The sequence below is a fragment of the Monodelphis domestica genome, chromosome 4 (assembly GCF_027887165.1).
Source record: "Monodelphis domestica isolate mMonDom1 chromosome 4, mMonDom1.pri, whole genome shotgun sequence".
In the NCBI taxonomy this organism is placed as follows: domain Eukaryota; kingdom Metazoa; phylum Chordata; class Mammalia; order Didelphimorphia; family Didelphidae; genus Monodelphis; species Monodelphis domestica.
In genome coordinates this window covers 354,722,266-354,747,578 of record NC_077230.1, presented here as the reverse complement: position 1 = coordinate 354,747,578, position 25,313 = coordinate 354,722,266, and the positions used below count along the sequence as shown (strand labels likewise).

General features: G+C 36.0%; 2 protein-coding genes across 2 annotated transcripts; both read left to right on the top strand.

Annotated features, from left to right (window-relative positions):
• The first annotated feature begins 887 nt into the window (after positions 1-887).
• On the top strand, positions 888-3,023 carry LOC100021318 (olfactory receptor 52N4-like). The gene has a single exon (XM_001365694.2). The coding sequence runs from the start codon at positions 1,536-1,538 to the stop codon at positions 2,499-2,501; it is 966 nt and encodes a 321-aa protein (XP_001365731.2). The 5' UTR covers positions 888-1,535; the 3' UTR covers positions 2,502-3,023.
• A 14,244-nt stretch (positions 3,024-17,267) lies between these two features.
• LOC100023588 (olfactory receptor 52N4-like) lies at positions 17,268-18,233 on the top strand. Its single transcript, XM_001375049.3, has one exon. It carries the CDS (start codon positions 17,268-17,270, stop codon positions 18,231-18,233), a length of 966 nt encoding a protein of 321 aa, XP_001375086.3.
• Positions 18,234-25,313: the final 7,080 nt, after the last annotated feature.

Below are 25,313 nucleotides of genomic sequence, written 5' to 3'. Positions count from 1 at the left end.
GATTAAAGAGACAGCTAAGTGACTCAGTGGATAGAGCACCAGACATAGAGATTGTGGGATCAAATATGACTTCAGACACTTCCTCACTGTGTGACAGTAGGCAAGCCACTTAACCCCAATTACCTAGCTCTTACTGCTCTTCTGCTTTGGAAATGATATTTAGCATCAGTTCTAAAACAGAAGGTAAAAGTTTTTTTTGTTTTGTTTTTGTTTTTTTTTTAAAGAGGGATTAGATTGTCCCAATTGGCACCAGCTAGGAAAAATGGCTAGAGTTGCAAAGACATTTAGATTTATTTAAGGAAAAGCATATTAAAAATTATAGCTATTCCAAAGGTGACTAGTTACTTTGGGAGGTAATGGATTCTTCATCATTGCAGTTCTTCATTTGGAGGGGTATTCTTGGTCTAAAAAGAATAAGATCCTATTTTTTTTCCTGCGATCACATCCAAGGAAAAATGCTATCTAATTCCTGAGTTCTGTGGTTCCCAGTGATTCTGATAAATAGCTTTGTTAGGTTAGACTGGAAGATTGAATACAGATGTTTTAAATGTCAGGCTAAGTATTTTAAACTTTGTTATTTCCACAAAAGTTTGTTACAAAGCTATATGCTTTACTTACAATAAGCAACTACATAAGAAACAAATTTTTATGAATTTTTGAGTCACAGAAATAATAAAAGGAATTAATTGTGGTCAAACTATGTAATGTAGCTCTCCCTCCACCATGAAGGAGAAAAATATGTGCACTGATGAGTGTAGCAAGTGGCATAGGTATATGAATATACACATATGAATATAAATATATATTAATAGATATACAAAGATGTACAGGCATAAATTCTCTGCTTAGGCCATAATGACATTTATTTATTACTATATATGTATTTATTATGATGATAAAGTATGATAAAATGTTTTTTCTGGCAGCTGATATTTTAAAACTTTATTTAAATTAAATTAAATTTAGTTTTTTTACACATTAACTATCTGTAGGCATTTAAAAGTATTGACAGACAAATAAGAAACCAGAATATACAGCTTGTTTGGTGGTTTTTCATCCTCATTGTGTTTCCTGGACACACACACACTCAGATACTGTATAGAATATTTTTTATTCCTTTGGCACAAACAGCTTTATTGATTCAAGTGTCAATGTGTATTTCTTTCATGGAAAATTTATGGATTTCCTTTAGAGCCTGAGGAGCTTGCTTTTGCAAGCTTACTCTATGGATCGGCTTGTAAATGTATATCTATCTATCTATCTATCTATCCATCTATCTATCTATCTGTATACACACATATATAATATGAAGAAATGCATTCTCTGAACTCAGGCTAAAAAACTATTTACATTATAATTACATAATCTTAAAGTGATGATGAAACATTATAAAAGGATTTGAACTTAATGAATTCTTTTGTATTGGATTAAAGAGAAAATGGAGGTAGCAATAAATATTTTTTCTTCCAAATTCTCTTCCACTAGAGGAAGACACTGCAGCTGAAAGCTAAACACGGGACCATCCTATATCCGTCATGCAAAGGACCAATGCAACTACTCTGACTCCAGTTTCATTCATCCTGAATGGAGTTCCAGGACTAGAGGACATGCATATCTGGATCTCCCTTCCATTTTGCTCCATGTACATTGTGGCCATGGTGGGAAACTGTGGGCTACTCTGTCTTATTCATTATGAGGATTCCCTCCATAAGCCTATGTATTTCTTCCTTGCAATGCTTTCTTTCACTGATATCATAATGTGTTCAAGCACACTGCCTAATACTCTTGGCATCTTCTGGTTTAACCTCAAAGAAATTGATTTTATTGCTTGTCTGACCCAGATGTTCTTTATCCACACCTTCACATTGATGGAGTCTGGAGTCCTTATGCTCATGGCTTTGGACCGCTACGTGGCCATCTGCTATCCACTGCGCTATGCCACCATCCTCACCAATCCTATCATTGCCAATGCTGGGTTTATTACATTCTTAAGGGGAGTGATACTTGTTATCCCCTTCACTTTACTCACTAAGCGACTGCCCTACTGCCGAGGAAATGTCATCCCTCACACATATTGTGACCACATGTCTGTGGCCAAGGTTTCCTGTGGCAATGTTAAAATCAATGCTGTGTATGGTCTCATGGTTGCCCTCTTGATTGGGGGCTTTGATATTCTCTGTATCACAGTGTCCTACACCATGATTTTGAGGGCTGTGGTCAAACTGTCATCTGCAGATGCTCGACAGAAAGCCTTTGGGACATGTACAGCTCATATATGTGCCATTGTATTCTCCTATACCCCAGCTTTCTTTTCATTTTTTACTCACCGCTTTGGGGGTCACAGGATCCCCCACTCTCTCCACATTATCATTGCCAACATCTACCTCCTCCTGCCTCCAACTATGAACCCCATTGTTTATGGTGTGAAAACCAAGCAGATCCGGGATTGTGTTATAAGGTTTTTTGTGGGATCCAAGGATACCAAGTCCCATAACATCTGAATCAGAACCCTACTGATGAAGACAGTATTGTCTTCATGATGAAGAACCATACTTATGGAGACAGGAAATATTATTCTTTTCTGTGTTGGAAGAACTAAATGATTTTTGACCCTTTCTCTTGATTTATTCTGCCTTGACACTATTGTTCTGTTAAGATTTATCTTTTTTTTTTTGTCTATCTAAAGCCAGTATCAGCATATAGTGTGAAGACTAGAGATTTTGACATTGAGAATGGTATAGGATAATGGACAGTGATCAAACTTCAATTCATTGATTAATTAACTTTCTTGAAGTCCAAGGATTATGTCAATAAACTTATTTGAATGACTCTTTATGAAGGTAGTATAATAGTTCAAAATTCATGAAAACAGGAAGTATGTGTGGTGGCTATAGTGGGAAGACAAAAATGAGAATCAGAACTAACTATAAATGTCTTAGCAACTCATTATATATCTCTTTAAGTGACTAATAAACAAAAAAAGTTTATCTAAAAGCTTCTATTGCTTATAAAGAGCCTTCTCCACAATGGGATTGATGGAAATAAAAATGAATCATACTGTCTTCTCCATCATCTGTCAATACTACACTATTGTCCCTTAAATAGTGGGCTAATACTTTCCAGTTCATTTACTCTTGACATAGTTTAACTACTTCTTTTGCAGATTCTTTTTCTGTTATAAACTTTAATTAAAAGATAAATTAGTTCTTGATTTTTAATCTATTTGGCACCATTCTTACTCATCAATGACTCTTAGATTTCCTTTGTTTATGTTTCTTTTTATGTCTTTTATGTTTTGTCCACAATTTAAAAAATTAAAATTTGCAAATTTATGTTTTCTTTAAGAAATAAAATTATAAATAAGGAATTGTCCTTTCAAAATTTCTGTCTAGTCAAAACTTATGGTAAGATGGTAATTAGTAGTTTTCTCTATAACTCTCATTTTTGTTCCCCAAAATAATAAGACGTGTGCCAAGTGTTCTTATGCATCAAATATTTAATGAGAATGAAAGAAAAAAAAAACACAATATATGTTGAATAAAATCAGAATGCTAAGTAAAGAATTTAACCCTCAGTCCCAACTTGGGTCACTCTGTGCCCAATGTGAAAGGTCTCTGTAAGCCTAAATGTAGTCTTTTCATTTCAAATGGTATTTCTGCCATTCCCACTTTAGCAGTGACCAGTCTCATCATTTTAAATATTCTTTAATGAGGAAATTTCTTTGAATTTGCTCACTTGTGAGACCCAGTTGCATTAACAAAATCAAGGAATCGATATGAAAAAAATAATTAAGTCTAGACTAGAGAGAAGAAATGGGTTGCAATAAGATAAAGGCTAATTACTATGGGGACTTAACATACAATTACCTGGAAAAGACAGAGAAAAGGCAAGAAGGCTGACAGAGAAAAGTTGGAAATAGACCAACCACTAACCAGATCAATGAGACACCTAAAGAGAGAAGGAAAAAAATGTGATTATATATGTACACACACAAATGTAATAAACAGATAATACATAATGATAGAAAATGAATATAAGGCTTCATATAAAATAAAGACAATTTCTATAGGCTCTTGAAAAATAATGGAACAAGAAAATGAATTCCTGGATCACTTCCAAAAAGAAATAGAATATTTAAAAATAAAAAGAAATTAGAAAAGAAATTAAAGTTCTCATAGAAGAAAGTAATAATTAGTAAATAATATCACATAGATAATGCAGCTTTCCAAAAAGGGTAGAAACTTTGGAATTGGAACACATTTTTCTACTCAGAAGCAGAGAAATGGAAGAAAGCATGACAGAACTGAATTTAAAAAATCAAGAATATAATACTAGATCATGAATCTACATCTGAGAGGAGACTCAAAGACAATATTATCCATTGGCCTTCCTCTTAAGGATGAGGAAACCAAGGTCCACAATGGTTAGGTAATTTTATAAAGTTCACATTGATTAGGGCATATCAAATTCAGATCTGATCTTAGGTCCTCTAACTCTTTCCTTATTGATAATTTCCATTTGGCCATGATATCTTCTAATGATGAGATGATGATAGCTCCCATTGATATACTGACCCAAGGTTCACAAATTAATTCACACATTAACTTATTTTATTCTCACAACTACCTTGGATGGTAGGTGATATGATTATTCCCTGCATAGAAGAGAGAATTGATACAGAGAGGTTAAGTGATTTACCCAAGGGCATACAGTATGTATTTGAGCCAAGATTTAAACTAAGGTCTTCCTGATTACAAGTCCTATAGTCTAGCTACTGTTCTTTTCTTTATTTTTTTTTCACTTTAAACATTATTTTATTTGGTCATTTCCAAACATTATTCATTGGAAACAAAATCATTTTCTTTTCCTCCCCCCACCCCTTCCCACCACCTCTCCCATACCTGATGCACAATTCCACTGGGTATCACATGTGTTCTTGGTTTGAACCCATTTCCATGTTGTTGGTATTTGCATTAGAGTGTTCATTTAGAGTCTCTCCTCAGTCATATCCCTTCCACCCCTGTAGTCAAGCAGTTGCTTCTCCTCGGTGTTTTTACTCCCATAGTTTATCCTCTGCTTGTGGATAGTGTTTTTTAGATCCCTGCAGATTGTTCAGGGACATTGCATTGACACTAATGGAGAAGTCCATTACCTTTGATTGTACCACAGTGTATCAGTCTCTGTGTATAATGCTTTCCTGGTTCTGCTCCTTTCGCTCTGCATCACTTCTTGGAGGTTGTTCCAGTCTCCATGGAATTCCTCTACTTTATTATTCCTTTTGGAACAATAGTATTCCATCACCAACATATACCATAATTTGTTAAGCCATTCCCCAATTGAAGGGCATCCCTCATTTTCCAATTTTTGGCTACCAAAAAGAGAGCAGCTACGAATATTCTTGTACAAGTCTTTTACTTATTGTCTCTTTTGGGTACAAACCCAGCAGTGCTATAGCTGGATCAAAGGGCAGATAGTCTTTTATCACCCTTTGGGCATAGTTCCAAATTGCCCTCCAGAATGCTTGGATCAATTCACAACTCCACCAGCAATGAATTAATGCCCCTACTTTGCCACATCCCCTCCAGCATTCATTACTTTCCTTTGCTGTCATGTTAGCCAATCTGCTACGTGTGAGGTGATACCTCAGGGTTGTTTTGATTTGCATCTCTCTGATTATAAGAGATGTAGAACACTTTTTCATGTGCTTATTAATAGTTTTGATTTCTTTGGCTGAGAACTGCCTGTTCATGTCCCTTGCCCATTTATCAATTGGAGAATGGCTTGATTTTTTGTATAATTGATGTAGCTCTTTGTAAATTTGAGTAATTAAACCTTTGTCAGAGGTTTTTATGAAGATTGTTTCCCAATTTGTTGCTTCCCTTCTGATTTTAGTTACATTGGTTTTGTTTGTACAAAAACTTTTTAATTTGATGTATTCCAGATTATTTATTTTACATTTTGTGACTCTTTCTATGTCTTGCTTGGTTTTAAAGCCTCTCCCTTCTCAAAGGTCTGACATGTATATTATTCTGTGTTCGCTTAATTTTCTTATAGTTTCCTTCTTTATGTTCAAGTCATTCACCCATTTTGAATTTATCTTGGTGAAGGGTGTGAGGTGTTGATCTAAACCTAATCTTTCCCACACTGTCCTCCAATTTTCCCAGCAGTTTTTATGAAATAGTGGATTTTTGTCCCAAAAGCTGGGATCTCTGGGTTTGTCATATATTGTCTTGCTGAGGTCACTTACCTCGAGTCTATTCCACTGATCCTCCTTTCTGTCTCTTGGCCAGTACCAAATTGTTTTGATGACCCCTGCTTTATAATATAGTCTGAGATCTGGGACTGCAAGGCCCCCTTCCTTTTTATTTTTTTTTCATTATTTCCCTGGATATCCTTGATCCTTTGTTCTTCCAAATGAACTTTGTTATGGTTTTTTCTAGATCAGTAAAAAATTTTTTTGGAAGTTCCATGGGTATGGCATGAAATAGATAGATGAGTTTGGGTAGGATGGTCATTTTTATTATATTGGCTCGTCCTACCCATGAGCAGTTAATGTTTTTCCAATTGTTCAAGTCTAGTTTTAGTTGTGTGGAGAGTGTTTTATAGTTGTGTTCATAAAGTTCCTGTGTTTTTCTTGTGAGATAGATTCCTAAGTATTTTATTTTGTCTAAGGTAATTTTGAATGGGATTTCTCTTTCTAGTTCTTGCTGCTGAGCTGTGTTGGAAATATATAGAAATGCTGATGACTTATGTGGGTTTATTTTGTATCCTGCAACTTTGCTAAAGTTGTTGATTATTTCAATTAGCTTTTTGGTTGAATCTCTAGGATTCTTTAAGTTGACCATCATGTCATCTGCAAAGAGTGATAACTTGGTCTCCTCATTGACAATTTTAATGCCTTCAATTTCTTTTTCTTCTCCAATTGCTACTGCTTGTGTTTCTAGTACAATGTCAAATAATAGAGGTGATAATGGGCATCCTTGTTTCACTCCTGACCTTAATGGGAATGCATCTTGTTTATCCCCATTTCAGATGATATTATTTGATGGTTTTAGATATATGCTGTTTATTATTTTTAGGAACGACCCTTCTATTCCTGTGCTTTCTAGTGTTTTTAATAGGAATGTGTGTTGTATTTTATCATAGGCTTTTTCTGCGTCTATTGAAATAATCCTGTGATTTTTATTGGTTTTCTTGTTGATGTGGTCAATTATGTGGATGGTTTTCCTAATATTGAACCAGTCCTGCATCCCTGGTATAAATCCTACTCGATCATGGTGAATGACTCTTCTGATAACTTGCTGGAGTCTTTTTGCTAGTATCCTATGTAAGATTTTTGCATCTATATTCATTAGGGAGATTGGTCTATAATTTTCTTTCTCTGTTTTTGGACTGCTTGGCTTTGGAATTAGTACCATGTTTGTGTCATAAAAGGAATTTGGTAGAACTCCCTCTTTGCTTATTATGTCAAATAGTTTGTATAATATTGGGGTTAGTTGTTCTTTGAATGTTTGATAGAATTCACTGGTGAATCCATCAGGCCCTGGGGATTTTTTCTTAGGAATTTCTTTGATGGCCTGTTGGATTTCTTTTTCTGATATGGGATTATTTAAGAAATCTATTTCATCTTCTGTTAGTCTAGGCAATTTGTATTTTTGTAAATATTCATCCATATCACCTAGGTTGGTATATTTATTGCCATATAGTTGGGCAAAGTAGTTTTTAATGATTGCCTTAGTTTCCTCTTCGTTGGAGGTGAGGTCCCCCTTTTAATCCTTGATGCTGTTAATTTGCCTTTCTTCTATCCTTTTTTAAATTAGATTGACCAGTACTTTGTCTATTTTGTCTGTTGATTCAAAGTACCAGCTTCTAGTCTTGTTTATTAGCTCAATAGTTCTATCACTTTCTATTTTATTAATTTCTCCCTTAATTTTTAGGATCCTCTACTTTGGTTTTCTTCTGGGGGTTTTTAATTTGTTCGTTCTCAAGTTTTTTGATGTGCATTTCCAATTCATTGATCTCTGCCCTCCCTAATTTGTTAATATATGCACTCATGGATATGAATTTTCCTCTAAGTACTGCTTTGGCTGCATCCCATAAGGTTTGAAAGGATTTCTCACCATTGTCATTTTCCTCAACGAAATTATTAATTGTTTCTATGATTTCTTCTCTAACTAACCAATTTTGGAGTATCATATTATTTAATTTCTAATTAATTTTTGATTTGGCTCTCCATGTACCTTTTCCAATCAATATTTTTATTGATTTATGATCTGAAAAGGTTGCATTTATTATTTCTGCTTTTCTGCATTTGAGTGCCATTTTTCTGTGACCTAGTGTATGATCTATTTTTGTGAATGTGCCATGTGGTGCTGAGAAGAAGGTGTATTCTTTTTTGTCCCTATTTATTTTTCTCCATATGTCTATTAACTCTAATTTTTCTAAGATTTCATTCACCTCTTTTACCTCTTTCTTGTTTATTTTTTGGTTTGATTTATCTAAATTTGATAGTGGTTGGTTCAAGTCTCCCACTAATATGGTTTTACTGTCTATTTCCTTCTTCAATTCTCCTAGTTTCTCCATTAAAAATTTGGATGCTATACCATTTGGTGCATACATGTTGATTAGTGATATTTCCTCATTGTCTATACTCCCTTTTAACAGAATATATTTACCTTCCCTATCCCTTTTGATCAGGTCTATCTTTGCTTTGGCTTTGTCAGATATCATGATTGCAACTCCTGCCTTCTTTCTATCAATTGAGGCCCAAAATCTACTCCATCCTTTAATTCTAACCTTGTGAGTATCAACCCGCCTCATATGTGTTTCTTGAAGACAACAAATGGTAGGGTTTGGGGTTCTAATCCAATCTGCTATTTGTCTACGTTTTATGGGTGAGTTCATCCCATTCACGTTCAAAGTTATGATTGTCACTTGTGGATTCCCTGGCATGTTGATATCTTCCCCTAGTTCTGACCTTTCTTCTTTAGCTATATCCTTTTGAACTAGTGATTTACTTTAGGTCAGTCCTCCTTGTCACTTCCCTTGATATGCTTCCCTTTATAGCCCCTCCCTTTTTATGCTCCTTTTCACCTTCCCCCTCTCCTTCCCTCACTTTTTATACTCCCTCTATCCTCCCCCTCCTTGATTTTCCTTTCTTTCTTACTCTGTTGGATAAGATAGAATTCAGGATCCCACTGGATCTAGATGTTATTCCCTCTCAGATTTGATTTCACTGAGAGTAAGGTTTAAGTAATTCTACTTCAAGCTCTCTTCCTCTCCTTCTCATATGAGATTTCTTCCCCTCCTCTTCCCATGTGTATCTTTGTATGGGAAAGATTATTCTATTTAGTCTCCCCCACCCTATTTCTTGAAGTAAATGTCAGTATTATCGACTATTCCCCCCTCCCTTATTTTTCTTTGCCCCCCCCATTCACCAAATCTTCATGATGCCCCAATCTTTCCCTACACATGATTCTTCTAATTACTCTTATGATGCATACAATTTTTGAGAGTTACACAATACATTTTCCCCACATATTAATATATATAATTTGATATAAATGTAGTCCTTATAGAAGAGAGTTTGACTTAAAGAAAAAGATAAGATTTACCTCCTTTTACTTTTTTTCATATTTACCTTTTCATATTTCTGTTGCTTTCTGTAATTGGATATCAAATTTTCCACTTAGTTCTGGTCTTTTCTTAGCAAATGCTTGGAAATCTTCTATTTTGTTGAATGCCCATACTTTTCCCTGGAAGTATGTAGTCAGTTTTGCTGGGTAGTTGATTCTTGGTTGGAGACCCAGCTCTCTTCCCTTTCTAAATATTATGTTCCATGTTTTGCGGTCTCTTAGTGTGTTAGCCACTAAGTCCTGTGTGATCCTTATGGGAGCCCCCCTATATCTGAAGCTCCTCTTCTTGGCTTCTTGTAGGATTTTCTCCTTTTCCTGGAAGCTCTTGAATTTGTCGATTACATTCCTGGGGCTTGTCTTTTGGGGATTTAGTATAGAGAGTGTTCTATGAACCCTTTCTGTTTTTATTTTGCCCCCTTGCTCCAGAGCATGTGGGCAATTTTCTTCTATAATCTCCTGTAGAATAGCATTGAGGTTTTTGTTTATCTCTGGTTTTTTTGGGGAGACCAATAATTCTGAGGTTGTCTCTTCTTCCTCTGTTTTCCAAGTCTTTTCAGTGAGATATTTTCTGTTTTCTTCTAATTCATTAATTTTTTGGCTTTGCCTTATTGATTCTTGCTGTTTTGTAATCTCGCTGTCTTCCAGTTGCTTAATTCTAGTCATTAGGGACTGGTTTTGCTTTTCAGCTTTGTCTGCCCTTCTATTAGATGCTTCCAGCTCCTTCTCCAGTTGTGAAGTCTTGTCTATCAGACTGCTGATCTCTTTCTCCCATTTTTTTCCCCAAAAGGTTTCCATCTTTTGGGTAAGCTCCAGTTTGAGATCTTCCAGAGCTTGTGGATAGTTTCCATTTTGGGAGGCATGTTCTGATTTTGTTTGCATTTCATCCTCATTCTTTTTTTTTTCCCTTGGGTACTCCCTCCATAAAAGTTTTCAATAGTCACTCCCCCCCCCAACCCCCTTTCTTCTTGGAGGCTTGATTTTGGGCTGTGTGAGCCTTCCCTTTGATGGTTTTATTCCACTTTCTTTTTTGGTCTGGGGTCTGGGCGGGTTTTCTGTGAATTTAGGTTGCCTCAGACTAGTTCTTCCCAGCTTCTGAGGTTTCTTAGAGCGCGGGCCCCTGTGTTCAGCCCAACCACCCAGGCAATATTCGTGGCCTGCCCAGGTGTTCATCTCCGCCCAGGGGCTCAGAGCAACCACCCCAGAATTCAGCTCCACAGCCCCCTGTGCTCAGCGCAGGATTCTCCCGTGAAACTGCCCTGATAGGTCGTTTCCTTGCAGTCTTTAGATCCCAAGGACCCTGGTGTTCCCCCCCCCCCCCAGACAGAGAAGCTCCTCACTCACTCGCTGTCCCAGTGAGCGCTCTGATAGCTTACTCTGGTTTGGTGGGTGGGGGGGAGGGGCGGCTCAGTTCACATTTTTGTGCGAGCTTTTCCTCCTCCTTATAGTGTGGAAATGTTCAAACCCCACATACCTTCATTTCGGTGGGATTCTGGAGAGTCCCTCTGTTCTTCCAAAGGTGATTTTTATGCTCTTTTGAGGTAGTCTATTTCGTTTGGTGCCGGGGAGGGGAAGCAAGTTGTGTCTAGATTGCAGCCATGTTTACCCAGAAGTTCCTTCTAGCTACTGTTCTTTTAACTGAACCTAATTCTAACACATGCATTCTATACATGCCAAAATGACTAATTGTGAATTCACAGGATTTTTTAAGACTCATATATTATTTAAGAAAAACATAATTAATTAGAAACTTTTAACCACCTCCCAAGTAAATAAAGGAAAAAAAATTAAGCAAAAGTAAACTGATGGATAGAATCCATCAGGTGTGGGAAATTCCAAACTTAAAACACTATGGCGGGGGCAGGTTGTTGGCTTAGTGGATTGAGAGCCAGGTCTTGATATCAGAAGTCCTGGGTTCAAATCTGACCCCAGACACTTCCTAGCTGTATGATCCTGGGAAAGTTATTTAACCTCCATTGCCAATCCCTTGTTGCTCTTCTGCATTGGATCCAAAACATAGTATTGATTGTAAGATAGAAGGGAAGGGTTAAAAAAGTCCTCACTGTGGAATGTGATGGTTAAACTTATAAATCAGATTCTCAAGCAAAAATATTCCAAGAGACCAAGAAAAAATATTCATCTATCATCTAAATTTTTTAAGTGTCATTTACTATTTGATCCAGTGACACTAGCTTCCTTAGTGTTACACAAAAAACACCCCATCTCATAACTTTAAATATTGTATCTATCTGTACCCCTATACCTGAAATGCTCACCCTTTTATATCTACTTCCTGGCTTCACTATTCTCCTTTAAATCTCAGCTAAAATTCCATTTCCCAGAAGAAGCCTTTCCAAACTCTGATGAATTCTAGTGCCTTCTCTCAATTATTTCCTCTTTATCCTGTATAAAGATTGTTCGTATATAGTTGTGTTCTTGTTTTCTTCTCCATTAGTCTGTGAGCTCCCAAAGGTCAAGGTATATCTTTTGCCTCTTTTTGAACCCAATGGAACATGGAGAGTACTTTATAAATGTTTATTGACTGGCTGACTCGTTATTTGCATCAAGGATTATCTCATTATGCTCCCCAACAGAAAGAATCATTTTTTTGTTTAAACTCCCTCCAGACTAAGACCTTGTTCTAAACATATTAAATAATTAGTCCATGTATGATGAATTGAATTTTTAAATTGGATTCATATTTTTTTTCTTTCAAGTAATACTGAATGTTTCACTGCATTTCAGTCTATTCTTCATAAGTCATAGTATCCTCTCAAACCTGATGCACTATTCCTGGCATGTCAGAAATTGCCAGTTAAAATTATATGAAATACCCTGATATGGATTCTTAATCTGGGTTCTATTAACTTGGTTTAAAAAAAAAAGAATAACCATATTTCAATATGATTGTTTCCCCTTGTAATTCTCTATTTCATTTTATGCACTGAAAAACATGATACTGAGAAAGGGTCCATAGATTGCCAAAGGGGTCTATTATGCTTAAAAAGGTTTAGAACTTTTACATTAGAGGCTGTCAAGATTTCATATAAACTGGTTTCTGTCAATTATTGGGGCCCTGAAAAACTCCAAAAGAATGTTGCCATTTCCCTTTTGGATCTTCAATACTATCTTTCTTTCCCAAGAACTTGAATGATGAGAGTCATGAGTTCCCTGTCCATAGTACAGACACTGATCCCAGTAGATATCCAAATAAGGTTAATTGAAAAAATGAGGAGGCTTCATTGTCTATCTTTTGATTGCTGCCCCAGAAGGTCAATGTATCATGCTAATCTCTTCTTTCATTCCCTATGATTACCTTAAGAGAGAATTGAGGAGTTTAAGGCAAAGGAGACTGTTACTTAAGTATGTGTGTATGCAAACATCTAGGATCCTCAGGGAAGAGCCTAGTTGTGAGTGAGTGAGAGAGAGAGAGAGAGAGAGAAAGAGAAAGAGAGAGAGAGAGAGAGAGAGAGAGAGAGAGAGAGAGAGAGAGAGAGAGAGAGAGAGAGAGAGAAAAGATAGAAAAAGCAAATGGTTGACTTCAGATCTTTTCATCTACTTCTGACCAGGGGATCCCAGTTAACTCCTCAGTCATACACTGGAAAAGGAAGGAAATAATACATTTGTTATAGTTTTATTCCTTGTATTTTATGGGAAGCTAGATGGCATAATGGACTTGAGTCAGAAAGATCAGAATTTGAATCTAACTGGGTGACTATGGATAAGTCATTTAATCTCTGACTACCTCAGTTTCCTCATCTGTGATAAAATAGTACCTCACTTCCAGGGTTGTTGAAGGGATCAAATGAAATAACAATTGTAATGTCCCTGGCTCATAATAAGTACTATATAAATCTTAGATATTATTTATATTTTTATAAATTGCTAGTTTTAGATAAAACTGTCTTTAGGTTCTGAGGAAATGTACATCCCTCCTTCCCCAGAGATATGGCTGATTTTATTACCACAGGCTAGACCTCTGCTGCTCTGCAACTTTCCCAAGGGGATCCAGTAAACATATATGGCCAGGAGAGATTTTGAATAAGGACTTTCAGATAGCGGAAATGCTTGCCTTCATGTCCTAGGTTAACCAACTATTAGAGCAACTTTATAGGATGTTAACTAAGATCATCTTTTGTTTTGCACAGCCATCTAGACTCTGAGGTCTTTGATAGATGGTCAGTGATAGGCGGGAACAATAAATGCTGAGCAATTCTGGTATGCTGGGGAAGAAGAGTGAAGAATATTGGGACTGGTTTCAAGCAGTTTCTCATACTTTCAAAGAGCTCTGTTTGCTTTTAGGGTTCTAGATTAGTCACTTAGAAAAGAAATTAGAGAAATGAGAGGATAAGGACTTCCCCAAAATTCTCATTTCTTTATGTAAATGACTGTGCAGGCAAAAGAGTCATCTTTGTCCTTGGAATTTGGGCAAACAGTTGTCAGCAGATCCAGGGCTATGTAAAATTGAAATCATTTTCTGGAGTCTTTGGGAGGATAATGGTTCCCGGCTTAAATTCTTTTAGCTTTCCCCAGATTTGCCCAAGTGCCCAAGTTAGGAAGTCTCATCCCCAGAATCAGTGTTCACCAGAAGGGAATCTCAAGTTTGGGTCATTACTTTCTCTTTTTTCCTGGCTGATGCTATGCCTGCTGAGCAGAAGATTTAATTTCAAGGATGGAGCATAAACAGACCAATGGAAGATGACACATAGTAGGTACATGATAAATGTTTGTGGAAATGAAGTAAAAAAATTGTCATCAGTGGGAGTTAAGGCTGAAAGTTGGGGAAATAAAACAAACCAAGTAAATGATGGATCATGTATGAATCTATCTGGACACAGATGTTCTAGTCACAAAATGCAGGTAACCACCAGCAAGTGAGGTCCTCACTCCCCTTCAATCCTGAAACTTTCTACAATTTTTGAGTGTCTGCTTTGTATTTCAGGCATATAAACTTGTGATATTATCAATGCTTTCAACCTTTATCTTTTGTCTTAGAATCATTGCTAAGTATCATTTCCAAGGCAGAAGAATGGTAAGGGTTAGGCACTTAGGGTTAAGTGACTTCCACAGGGATACAGCTAGGAAGTGTCTTATGACAGCTTGGAACCCAGGACCTCTGATGTTTACACCTGGCTCTCTATCCTTTGAGCCACATAAACTTGTACCTAAACTTGCAATATTTTAAGAAATAAAGGAGATCCTCCCACCTATTAGGTATGTCCTCTACAGAGGTTTGATAGAGGGATGTGGAAAGTGACATAGAATTTCAATTGCTGGAGAGAACAGGGTTCTAGCTTCACTGGTAGAGTGTGCTCCAATAGTAAAAATGTATCAGGGTGGTGTCAAAGTGTTGCCCCCTTCTCACATCTCTACTAGATACCACAAGGACTTTCCTTAAAGCCACATTCTTTTAAATGTGAGTAATAATAATTATAGCTAGTATTTGTAACATGTCTACAATGTAGTATGCCCTGAGCTAAATGCTTCCACAAAATTTATATTATTTGATTGTTTCAATAACCCTGGGAGGTAGGTGCTATTATCACCTCTATTTTGCAGCTGAGGAAACTGAGATTTATCAAATGATAGGTTTGAAGTCATGTCTTCCTGACTAGACAGAACATTCTACTATGTTACCTAGGTTTTATTGTTTGGGGAATTCTAGGGCACTGAAGAGTTAACTCATTTGCCCATTCTGAATATATCAGAGGTGCGATTTGAACCAGAGTTTTATTGACTCTGAGGCTGGCAGATGTATGATATATACATATGTACAAACATACAGACATATATTTAAACCGACGTGATTTTGAAGGGAGAATAAAAAACTGGTCAGGAGTTAGAAGAGCTTCTTTTATGTCAGAGGTCTAACATGTGCTGAGACTTAAATGGAGTAAAAAATTAAAAAAAGGCAGAGGTGAGAAAGGTGAATATTTAAGGTATTCAGGAAAGGTTATACCAGAGGACAGAGGCAGGAAAGGGAACTTCATGAATGCAGAAAAGCAAACAGACTATTTTGACTAAAATATGTATTGGATGAAGACATAATTATGTGAAATGAATCTGGAAAGAGTGGCAAAAGCCAGATTATGGAATGCTTCAAATGGGAAACAGAAAATTTTTTAGTTCATCCTAGAGGCATTCGAGATAAAATTTTTTGATGAAGGGAAGGTTGGGGTCAGGAATCTGCTTTAGAATTAAACTTAGAGATATGGTGTCCAGCTTTATCAGTGAAACGAGGCTTCCTTGCAAGCAATTTCTTGTACTAATAAACTCACAGGTTTTTACCTTTCCCACTTCACCAATAATTCAAAGCCTAGATTAAAAAAATCAACTCCTGTTGTATTTAAAAGATAATTGGAGGTATGGAAAGATAGCAAGTTGTCCATTTGAGGAAGATTTACAAGTTATAGTGGGTCCATGGTCTTTGTAAGTCAATGATGACAGTAAAAAAAAAAGATGATGGCCTATTGGACAGCATCAAGAGCATCATAGTGCTGAGAATAGGGAAGTGGACATTCCTGCTACACTCTACATGTTGAACCATACCTGGAGTCTTTAGGTTTCAGTTCAGTTTTAGGAAGGACATTGATTTGGGGATGAGGGGAGAAGGTATTTCTTGAAGAGGGTGACCAGTCTGTGAATTGGCCTCAAGTATTTCCCATATAAAAATAAGTGAACTGTTTAACCTGTAAATGAGAATGCTTAAGTGCACTGTCTTTCATACCTTTGAATTTCTATTTTGTAAAAGAAGAATTAGATTTATTACACTACTCTCCACTAGGAATAATGGTTACGGTTGCAACGATATTAAGCTTTGTTTAAAGAAAAACCTATTAAAAGTTATAGTTATCTCAAAAGAAATTAATTGTTTTCACAAGAAATGGGTTTTCTCTCAATGAAGATCTTTATTCAAAGGGGGATTCTTTGACTAACTAAAATTAGACGAAAATTTACCTGAGATCTCTTCTGTTTCTGAGTTCTCAGACTCGGAGTAGTCCTAATTAGCTAGTATATCTAGTATCTACAGAACGAAGAGGATTAGGTTGAATTGGGAGGTTGGATGCATATGGTGGAGTGTTTTAAATGCTAGGATAAGAATTTTAGACTTTAGTTATTAATACTAAAAGTGTGTTACAAAGTTACATGCTTTGTTAACCATAAGTAAGTACAATAGAAAGAAATTTTGATCAATTTTTAAAATTCACAGAAATAACAGAAGGAATTCATTACTATTAAAATATGATTTAACTCTGAGGTTGATTGCAGAGTTCTGCAGGTATAAATTGTTTGGAATTACATCATAATAAATGTTGATTTATTACTAAATATATATGCATCAAAAGGAGTAGGTGATTATATATGTGTATGTATATGTATATATATGATACATGTGTATAAAATGCAGAAATGTATTCTCTGGACTCAGGCTAAAATGATGTTTATATTATTATTATATAATCTTAAGGTAACTGTGAATGAAACATTACAAATGACTTTGAGTTGTTGAATTCTTTTCTTTTGGATTAAAAAGGCAATGGAGACAGTAATAAATATTTTTTCTCCTCTATTCTCTTCCACTAGAGGAAGACACTATAGCTGAAAGTTAAGGACTACCCATTAATCTATTCCATCATGCAAAGGACCAATGCTACTACTCTGACTCCAGTTTCATTCATCCTGAATGGAGTTCCAGGACTAGAGGACATGCATATCTGGATCTCCCTTCCATTTTGCTCCATGTACATTGTGGCCATGGTGGGAAACTGTGGGCTTCTCTATCTTATTCGTTATGAGGATTCCCTCCATAAGCCTATGTATTTCTTCCTTGCAATGCTTTCTTTCACTGATATCATAATGTGTTCAAGCACACTGCCTAATACTCTTGGCATCTTCTGGTTTAACCTCAAAGAAATTGATTTTAATGCTTGTCTGACCCAGATGTTCTTTATCCACACCTTCACAGGGATGGAGTCTGGGGTCCTTATGCTCATGGCTTTGGACCGCTACGTGGCCATCTGCTATCCACTGCGCTATGCCACCATCCTCACCAATCCTATCATTGCCAATGCTGGGTTTATTACATTCTTAAGGGGAGTGATACTGGTCATCCCATTCGCCTTCCTCACTAAGCGACTGCCCTACTGCCGAGGAAATGTCATCCCTCACACATATTGTGACCATATGTCTGTGGCCAAGGTTTCCTGTGGCAATGTTAAAATCAATGCTGTGTATGGTCTCATGGTTGCCCTCTTGATTGGGGGCTTTGATATTCTCTGTATCACAGTGTCCTATACCATGATTTTGAGGGCTGTGGTCAAACTGTCATCTGCAGATGCTCGACAGAAAGCCTTTGGGACATGTACAGCTCATATATGTGCCATTGTATTCTCCTATACCCCAGCTTTCTTTTCATTTTTTACTCACCTCTTTGGAGGTCACAGGATCCCCCACTCTCTCCACATTATCATGGCCAACATCTACCTCCTTCTACCTCCAACTATGAACCCCATTGTTTATGGTGTGAAAACCAAGCAGATCCGGGATTGTGTTATAAGATTTTTTGTAGCATCCAAGGATACCAAGTCCCATAACATCTGAATCAGAACCCTACTGATGAAGACAGTATTGTCTTCATGATGAAGAACCATACTTATGAAGAGAGGAAATATTATTCTTTTCTGTGTTGGAAGAATTAAGTTGTTTTTGACCCTTTCTCTTGATTTATTCTGCCTTGACACTATTGTTCTGTTAAAATTTATCTTTTTTTTTTTTTGGCCTATCTAAAGTCAGTATCAGTATATAGTGTGAAGACTAGAGATTTTGACATTGAGAATGGTATAGGATAATGGACAGTGATCAAACTTCAATTTGTTGATTAATTAACTTTCTTGAAGTCCAAGGATTATGTCAATAAACTTGTCATTTGAATGACTCTTTATGAAGATAGTATAACAGCTCAAGATTTATGAAAACAGGAAGTATGTATAGTGGCCATAGTGGGAAAACAAAAATGAGAATCAGAGCTAACTGTAAATGTCTTGGCAACTCATTATATATCTCTTTAAGTGACTAATAAACAAAAATTCTTTATCTAATAGCTTCTATTGCTTATAAAGAACCTTCTCCACAATGGGATTGATGGAAATAAAATGAATCATAATACCTTCTCCTTCATCTGTCAATACTATACTATTGTCCCTTAAATGGTGGGCTAATACTTTCAAGTTTAACTACTTCTTTTGCAGATTCTTTTTTGTCATAACCTTTAATTTAAAAGATGAATTAATTCTTGATTTTTAATCTATTTGGCATCATTCTTACTCATCAATGACTCTTAGATTTCCTTTTTTATATGTTCCCTTTTATGTCTTTTATGTTCTGTCCACAATTTTAAAAACTGTAATATATACTCTTATAATTTGCACCGGTATCTATTCTTTAAAAATGAAATTGTATATGGGGAATTGTTCTTTCAAAATTTCTGTCCAGTCAAAACTTATGGGAAAATGGTAATTAGTAGTTTACTTTATAACTCTCATTTTTGCTCCCCAAAATAGTAAGACTTGTGCCAAGTGTTCTTATTAATCAAATATACAGTAAGAATGAAAGAAAAAAACACAAGTCCTGTTGAATAAAATCAGAATGCTAAGTAAAGAATTTAACCCTCAGTCCCAACTTGGGTCACTGTGCCGAATGTGAAAGGTCTCTGTAAGGCTTCATGTAGTTTTTTCATTTCAAATGGTATTTCTGTCATTTCCACTTGAGCAGTGACCAATCTCATCATTTTAAATATTCTTTAATGAAGAAATTTCTTTGAATTTGCTCAGTTGTGAGTCCTAGCTGCAATAACTAAATCAAGGAATTGATATGAGAACCTAATTAAGTCTAGACTAGACAGAAGAAATGGGTTGCAATAAGATAAAGGCTAATTACTGTGGGGACTTAACATACAATTACCTGGAAAAGGCAGAGAGAAGGCAAGAAAGCTGACAGAGAAAGGTAGGAAATACACCAACCTCCAATCAGATCAATGAGACAACTAAAGAGAGAAGGAAAAAAAATAAGCATATATATGTACACACAAAAATGTAATAAACAGATAATACATAGTGATAGAAAATGAACCAAAGACTTCATATAAAAAAGGCAATTTCTATAACCTCTTGCAAAATAATAGAACAGAATGAATTCCCAGATCAGTTCTAAAAAGAAATAGAATATTTAAAAATAAAGAGAAATTAGAAAAGAAATAAAGTTCTCATAGAAGAAATTAATAATTAGTAAATAATATCACATAGATAATGTAGCTTTCCAGAACACATTTTTCTATTCAGAAGCAGAGAAATGGAAAAAAGCATGACAGAACTGAATTTAAGAAATCAAGAATATTATCATAGATCATGAATCTACATCTGAGAGGAGACTCAAAGACAATATTATCCATTGGCCTTCCTCTTATGGATGAGGAAACCAAGGTCCACAATGGTTAGGTAATTTTCTAAAGTTCACATTGATTAGGGCATATCAAGTTCAGATCTGATCTTAGGTCCTCTAACTCTTTCCTTATTGATAATTTCCATTTGGCCATGATATCTTCTAATGATGAGATGATGATAGCTCCCATTGATATACTGACTCAAGGTTCACAAATTAATTCACACATTAACTTATTTTATTCTCACAATAACCTTGAATGGTAGGTAATATGATTATCCCCTAAATAGAAGAGAGAATTGATACAGAGAGGTTAAGTGATTTACCCAAGGGCATACAGTATGTATTTGAGCCAAGATTTAAACAAAGGTCTTCTTGACTACAAATTCTATATTCTAGCTACTGTTCTTTTAACTGAACCTAATTCTAACACACAGATTCTATACATTCCAAAATGACTAATATTGAATATAATATCCTCAAGATTTTTTAAACTTTATTTCGTCATTTTCAAACATTATTCATTAGAAATGAAGATCATTTTATTTTCCTCCCCCTCCCCTCCCCCCACCCTTCCCATTGGTGATGCATGATTCCTCTGGGTATCACATGTGTCCTCAATCCAAACTCATTTCCATGTTATTTGTTTTTGCATTAGGGTGTTCATTCAGAGTCTTTCCTCACTCATATCCCATCCATCCCTGTAGTCAAGCTATTGCCTTTCCTCAGTGTTTTTGCTCTACCATTTGTCCTCTGCTTGAGGGTAGTGTTTTTTTCTCCTTGATCCCTATAAGTTGTTCAGGGACATTGCATTGGCATTAATGGAGAAGTCATTAGGATTGATTGTACCACAGTGTATCAGTCTCTGTGTACAATGTTTTCCTGGTTCTGCTCCTCTGACTCTGCATCAATTCCTGGAGGTTGTTCCAGTCTCCATGGAATTCCTCTATTTTATTATTCCTTTTAGAACAATAGTATTCTATCACCAACATATACCATAATTTGTTAAGCCATTCCCCAATTGGAGGGCATCCCCTCATTTTCCAGTTTTTTACCACCATAAAGAGAGCAGCTATTAATAGTCTTGTACTTGTCCTTTTACTTATTATCTCTTTGGGGTACAAACCCAGCAGTGCTATGGCTGTATCAACGGGCAGACAGTCTTTTATCACCCTTTTGGCATAGTTCCAAATTGCCCTCCAGAATGCTTGGATCAATTCACAACTCCACCAGCAATGAATTAATGTCCCAACTTTGTCACATCCCCTCCAACATTCATTACTTTCCTTTGCTGTCATGTTATCCAATCTGCTAGGTGTGAGGTGATACCTCAGATTTGTTTTGATTTGCATCTCTCTGATTATCAGAGATTTAGAATACTTTTTCATGTGCTTATTAATAGTTTTGATTTCTTTGGCTGAAAACTACCTATTCATGTTATAAAAATAGAGATTTGAACCCTGGACTTCAATCCCTAGATGTCCTTACTCTAGTTCCCGAGATGCCCTCTAATTTCACTGAAATTTCCACCTGGGCGAGATCAAAATTTCTATTTAACTGGCTGTAAAAGCCTACTGAGCTCTCTTCCTACTTCTGCTTCCAAACAGACTCGTCCCTCATTATGTAAGTGAAATTGAATGGGCCTTTCGGCCCTCCTAGGCATGTGCTTTCTTACTTGTATTTTCTTAAATTCTTTCTCTTTAATAAACCTCAAAAATAGAATACATCTAGCAGAAACCAATTTTTAATGCCACAATGTCCCTTGCCCATTTATCAATTGGAGAATGGCTTGATTTTTTGTACAATTGATTTAGCTCTTCATAAATTTGATTAATTAGACCTTTTTCAGAGGTTTTTATTATGAAGATTGTTTCCCAATTTGTTGCTTCCCTTCTAATTTTGGTTACATTGGTTTTGTTTGTACAAAAACTTTTTAATTTGATGTAATCAAAATTATTCATTTTACATTTTGTGACTCTTTCTATGTCTAGCTTGGTTTTAAAGTCTTTCCCTTCCCAAAGTTCTGACATGTATACTATTCTGTGTTCACCTAATTTACTTATAGTTTCATTCTTTATGTTCAAGTAATTCACACATTCTAAGTTTATCTTGGTGTAGGGTGTGAGGTGTTGATCCAAACCTAATCTCTCCCACACTGTCTTCCAGTTTTCTCAGAAGTTTTTGTCAAATAGTGGATTTTTGTCCTAAAAAGCTGGGGTCTTTGAGATTGTCATAGCCTGTCTTGCTAAGGTCACTTACTCCAAGTCTATTCCACTGATCTTCCTTTCTGTCTCATAGCCAGTACCAAATTTGTTTTGATGACCACTGCTTTATAGTATAGTTTGACATCTGGAACTGCAAGGCCACCTTCCTTTTTTTTTTTCATTATTTCCCCAGATATCCTTGATTCTTTGTTCTTCCAAATGAACTTTGTTATGGTTTTTCTAATTCAGTAAAAAAAAATTTTTGGAAGTTCAATGGGTATGGCATTAAATAGATAGATAAGTTTGGGTAGGTTGGTCATTTTTATTATATTGACTTGTCCTACCCACGAGCAGTTAATGTTTTTCCAATTGCTCAAGCCTAGTTTTAGTTGTGTGGAGAGTGTTTTGTAGTTGTGTTCATGCTCACAATTTTTTAAGGGTCATATTATTTGAGAAAAACATGATTAATTAGAAAATTTTAACCACCTCCCAAATAAATAAGAGAGAAAAAAAGCAAAAGTAACCTGATGGATAGAATTCATCAGGTGAGGGAAATTCTGAACTTAAGACACTATGCAGGGGGAAGCTTGGTGGCTTAGTGGATTGAGAGCCAGGCATGGATATGGGAGGTCCCTTGTTCCAATCTGGCCAGAGATGCTTCCTAGCTGTATGATCCTGGAAAAGTCATTTAACCTCCACTCCAATCCCTTGTTGCTCTCTCCTGCCTTGGATCCAAAACATAGTCTTGATTGTAAGATGGAAGGGAAGGGTTAAAAAAGTCCTCACTATGGAGTGTGATGGTTAAATTTATAAATCAGATCTCAAGCAACAAATATTTCAAGAGTCCAAGAGAAAATCCTTCATCTATCATCTAAATTTTTTAAAGTATCATGTACTATTTGTTCCAGTAATACCAGCTTCCTTAGTGTTACACAAAAAACACCCCATCTCATAACTTTAAGTATTGTATCTATCTGTACCTCTATACCTGAAATTCTAGCCCTTTGATCTCTACTTCCTGGCTTTACTGGTCTCCTTTAAACCTCAGCTAAAACCCCATTTTCCAGAAGAAATCTTTCCAAACTCATGAGTTCTCATGCCTTCTCTCAATTATTTCCTCTTTATCCTGTATAAAGATTGTTTGTAATAACTTGTATTCTGATTTTCTTCTCCATTAGTCAGTGTGCTCCAAAAGGTCAAGGTATATCTTTTGCCTCTTTTTGAACCCAATGGAACATAGAGAGTACTTTATAAATGTTTTTTGACTGACTGACTAGTTATTTGCATCAAGGATTATCTCATTAAGCTCCCTGACAGAAAGAATCAATTTTTGCCTTAATTCCTTCCAAACTAAGACCTTATTCTGAACATATTAGACAATTAGTCCATGTATGATGAATTGAATTTTTAAATTGGATTCATTTTTTTTTTCAAATAATGCTGAATGTTTCACTGCATTTCAGTCTATTCTTCATAAGTCATAGTATCCTCTCAAACCTGATGCACTATTCCTGGCATGTCAGAAATTGCCCAGTTAAAATTATATGAAATACCCTGATATGGATTCTCAATCTGGGTTCCATTAACTTGGTTTAAAAAATTAAGAATAACCATATTTCAATATAATTGTTTCCCCTTACAATTCTTTACTTCATTTTATGCACTGAAAAACATGATACTGAGAAGGGGTTCATAGATTGCCAAAGGGGTCCATGATGCTTAAAAAATGTTTAGAACTTTTGCATTAGAGGCTGTCAAGATTTCATATAAACTGGTTTCTGTCAATTATTGGGGCTCTGAAAAACCCCAAAGGAGTGTTGATGAAATTTGCCTTTTGCCTTTTTGGATCTTCTTTCCCAAGAACCTGAATGATGAGAGCCCTGAGTTTCCTGTCCATAGTACAGACACTGATCCCAACAGATATCCAAATAAGGTTACTTGAAACTATGAGGAGGCATCATTGTCTCTATTGATTGCTGCTCCAGAAGGTCAGTGTATCATGCTAATCTCTTCTTTCATTCTCTATGATTCCCTTAAGAGAAAATTGAGGAGTTTAAGGCAAAGGAGACTGTTACTTAAGTTTGTGTGTATGCAAAAGACTAGGAATTCTCAGGGAAAAGCCTAGGTGTGTGTGTGTGTGTGTGTGTGTGTTTGTGTGTGTGTGTGTGTGTGTGTGTGTGTGTGTGTGAAAAGATAGAAAAAGCAAATGATTGACTTCAGATCTTTTCATCTACTTCTGACCAGGGGATCCCAGTTAACTCCTCAGTCATACACTGGAAAAGAAAGGAACTAATAGGTTTGTTATAGTTTTATTCCTTGTATTTTATGGGAAGCTAGATGACATAATGGACTTAAGAGTTAGAAAGACCAAAGTTCAAATCTAAGCTCAAATATTTACTAACTGGGTGACCATGGGTAAGCCACTAAACCTCTGTTTCTCTCAGTTTACTCATCTGTGATAAAATAGAACCTCACTTCGAGGGTTGTTGTAGGGATCAAATGAAATAACAATTGTAATGTCCCTGGCTCATAATAAGTACTATATAAATCTTAGATATTATTTATATTCTTATAAATTGCTAGTTTTAGATAAAACTGTCTTTAGGTTCTGAGGAAATGTACATCCCTCCTTCCCCAGAGATATGGCTGATTTTATTACCACAGGCTAGACCTCTGCTGCTCTGCAACTTTCCCAAGGGGATCCAGTAAACATATATGGCCAGGAGAGATTTTGAATGACTTTCAGATAGCGGAAATGCTTGCCTTCATGTCCTAGGTTAATCAACTATTAGAGCAACTTTATAGGATGTTAACTAAGATCATCTTTTGTTCTGCACAGCCATCTAGACTCTGAGGTCTTTGATAGATGGTCAGTGATAGGTGGGAACAATAAATGCTGAGCAATTCTGGTATGCTGGGGAAGAAGAGTGAAGAATATTGGGACTGGTTTCAAGCAGTTTCTCATACTTTCAAAGAGCTCTGTTTGCTTTTAGGGTTCTAGATTAGTCACTTAGAAAAGAAATTAGAGAAATGAGAGGAT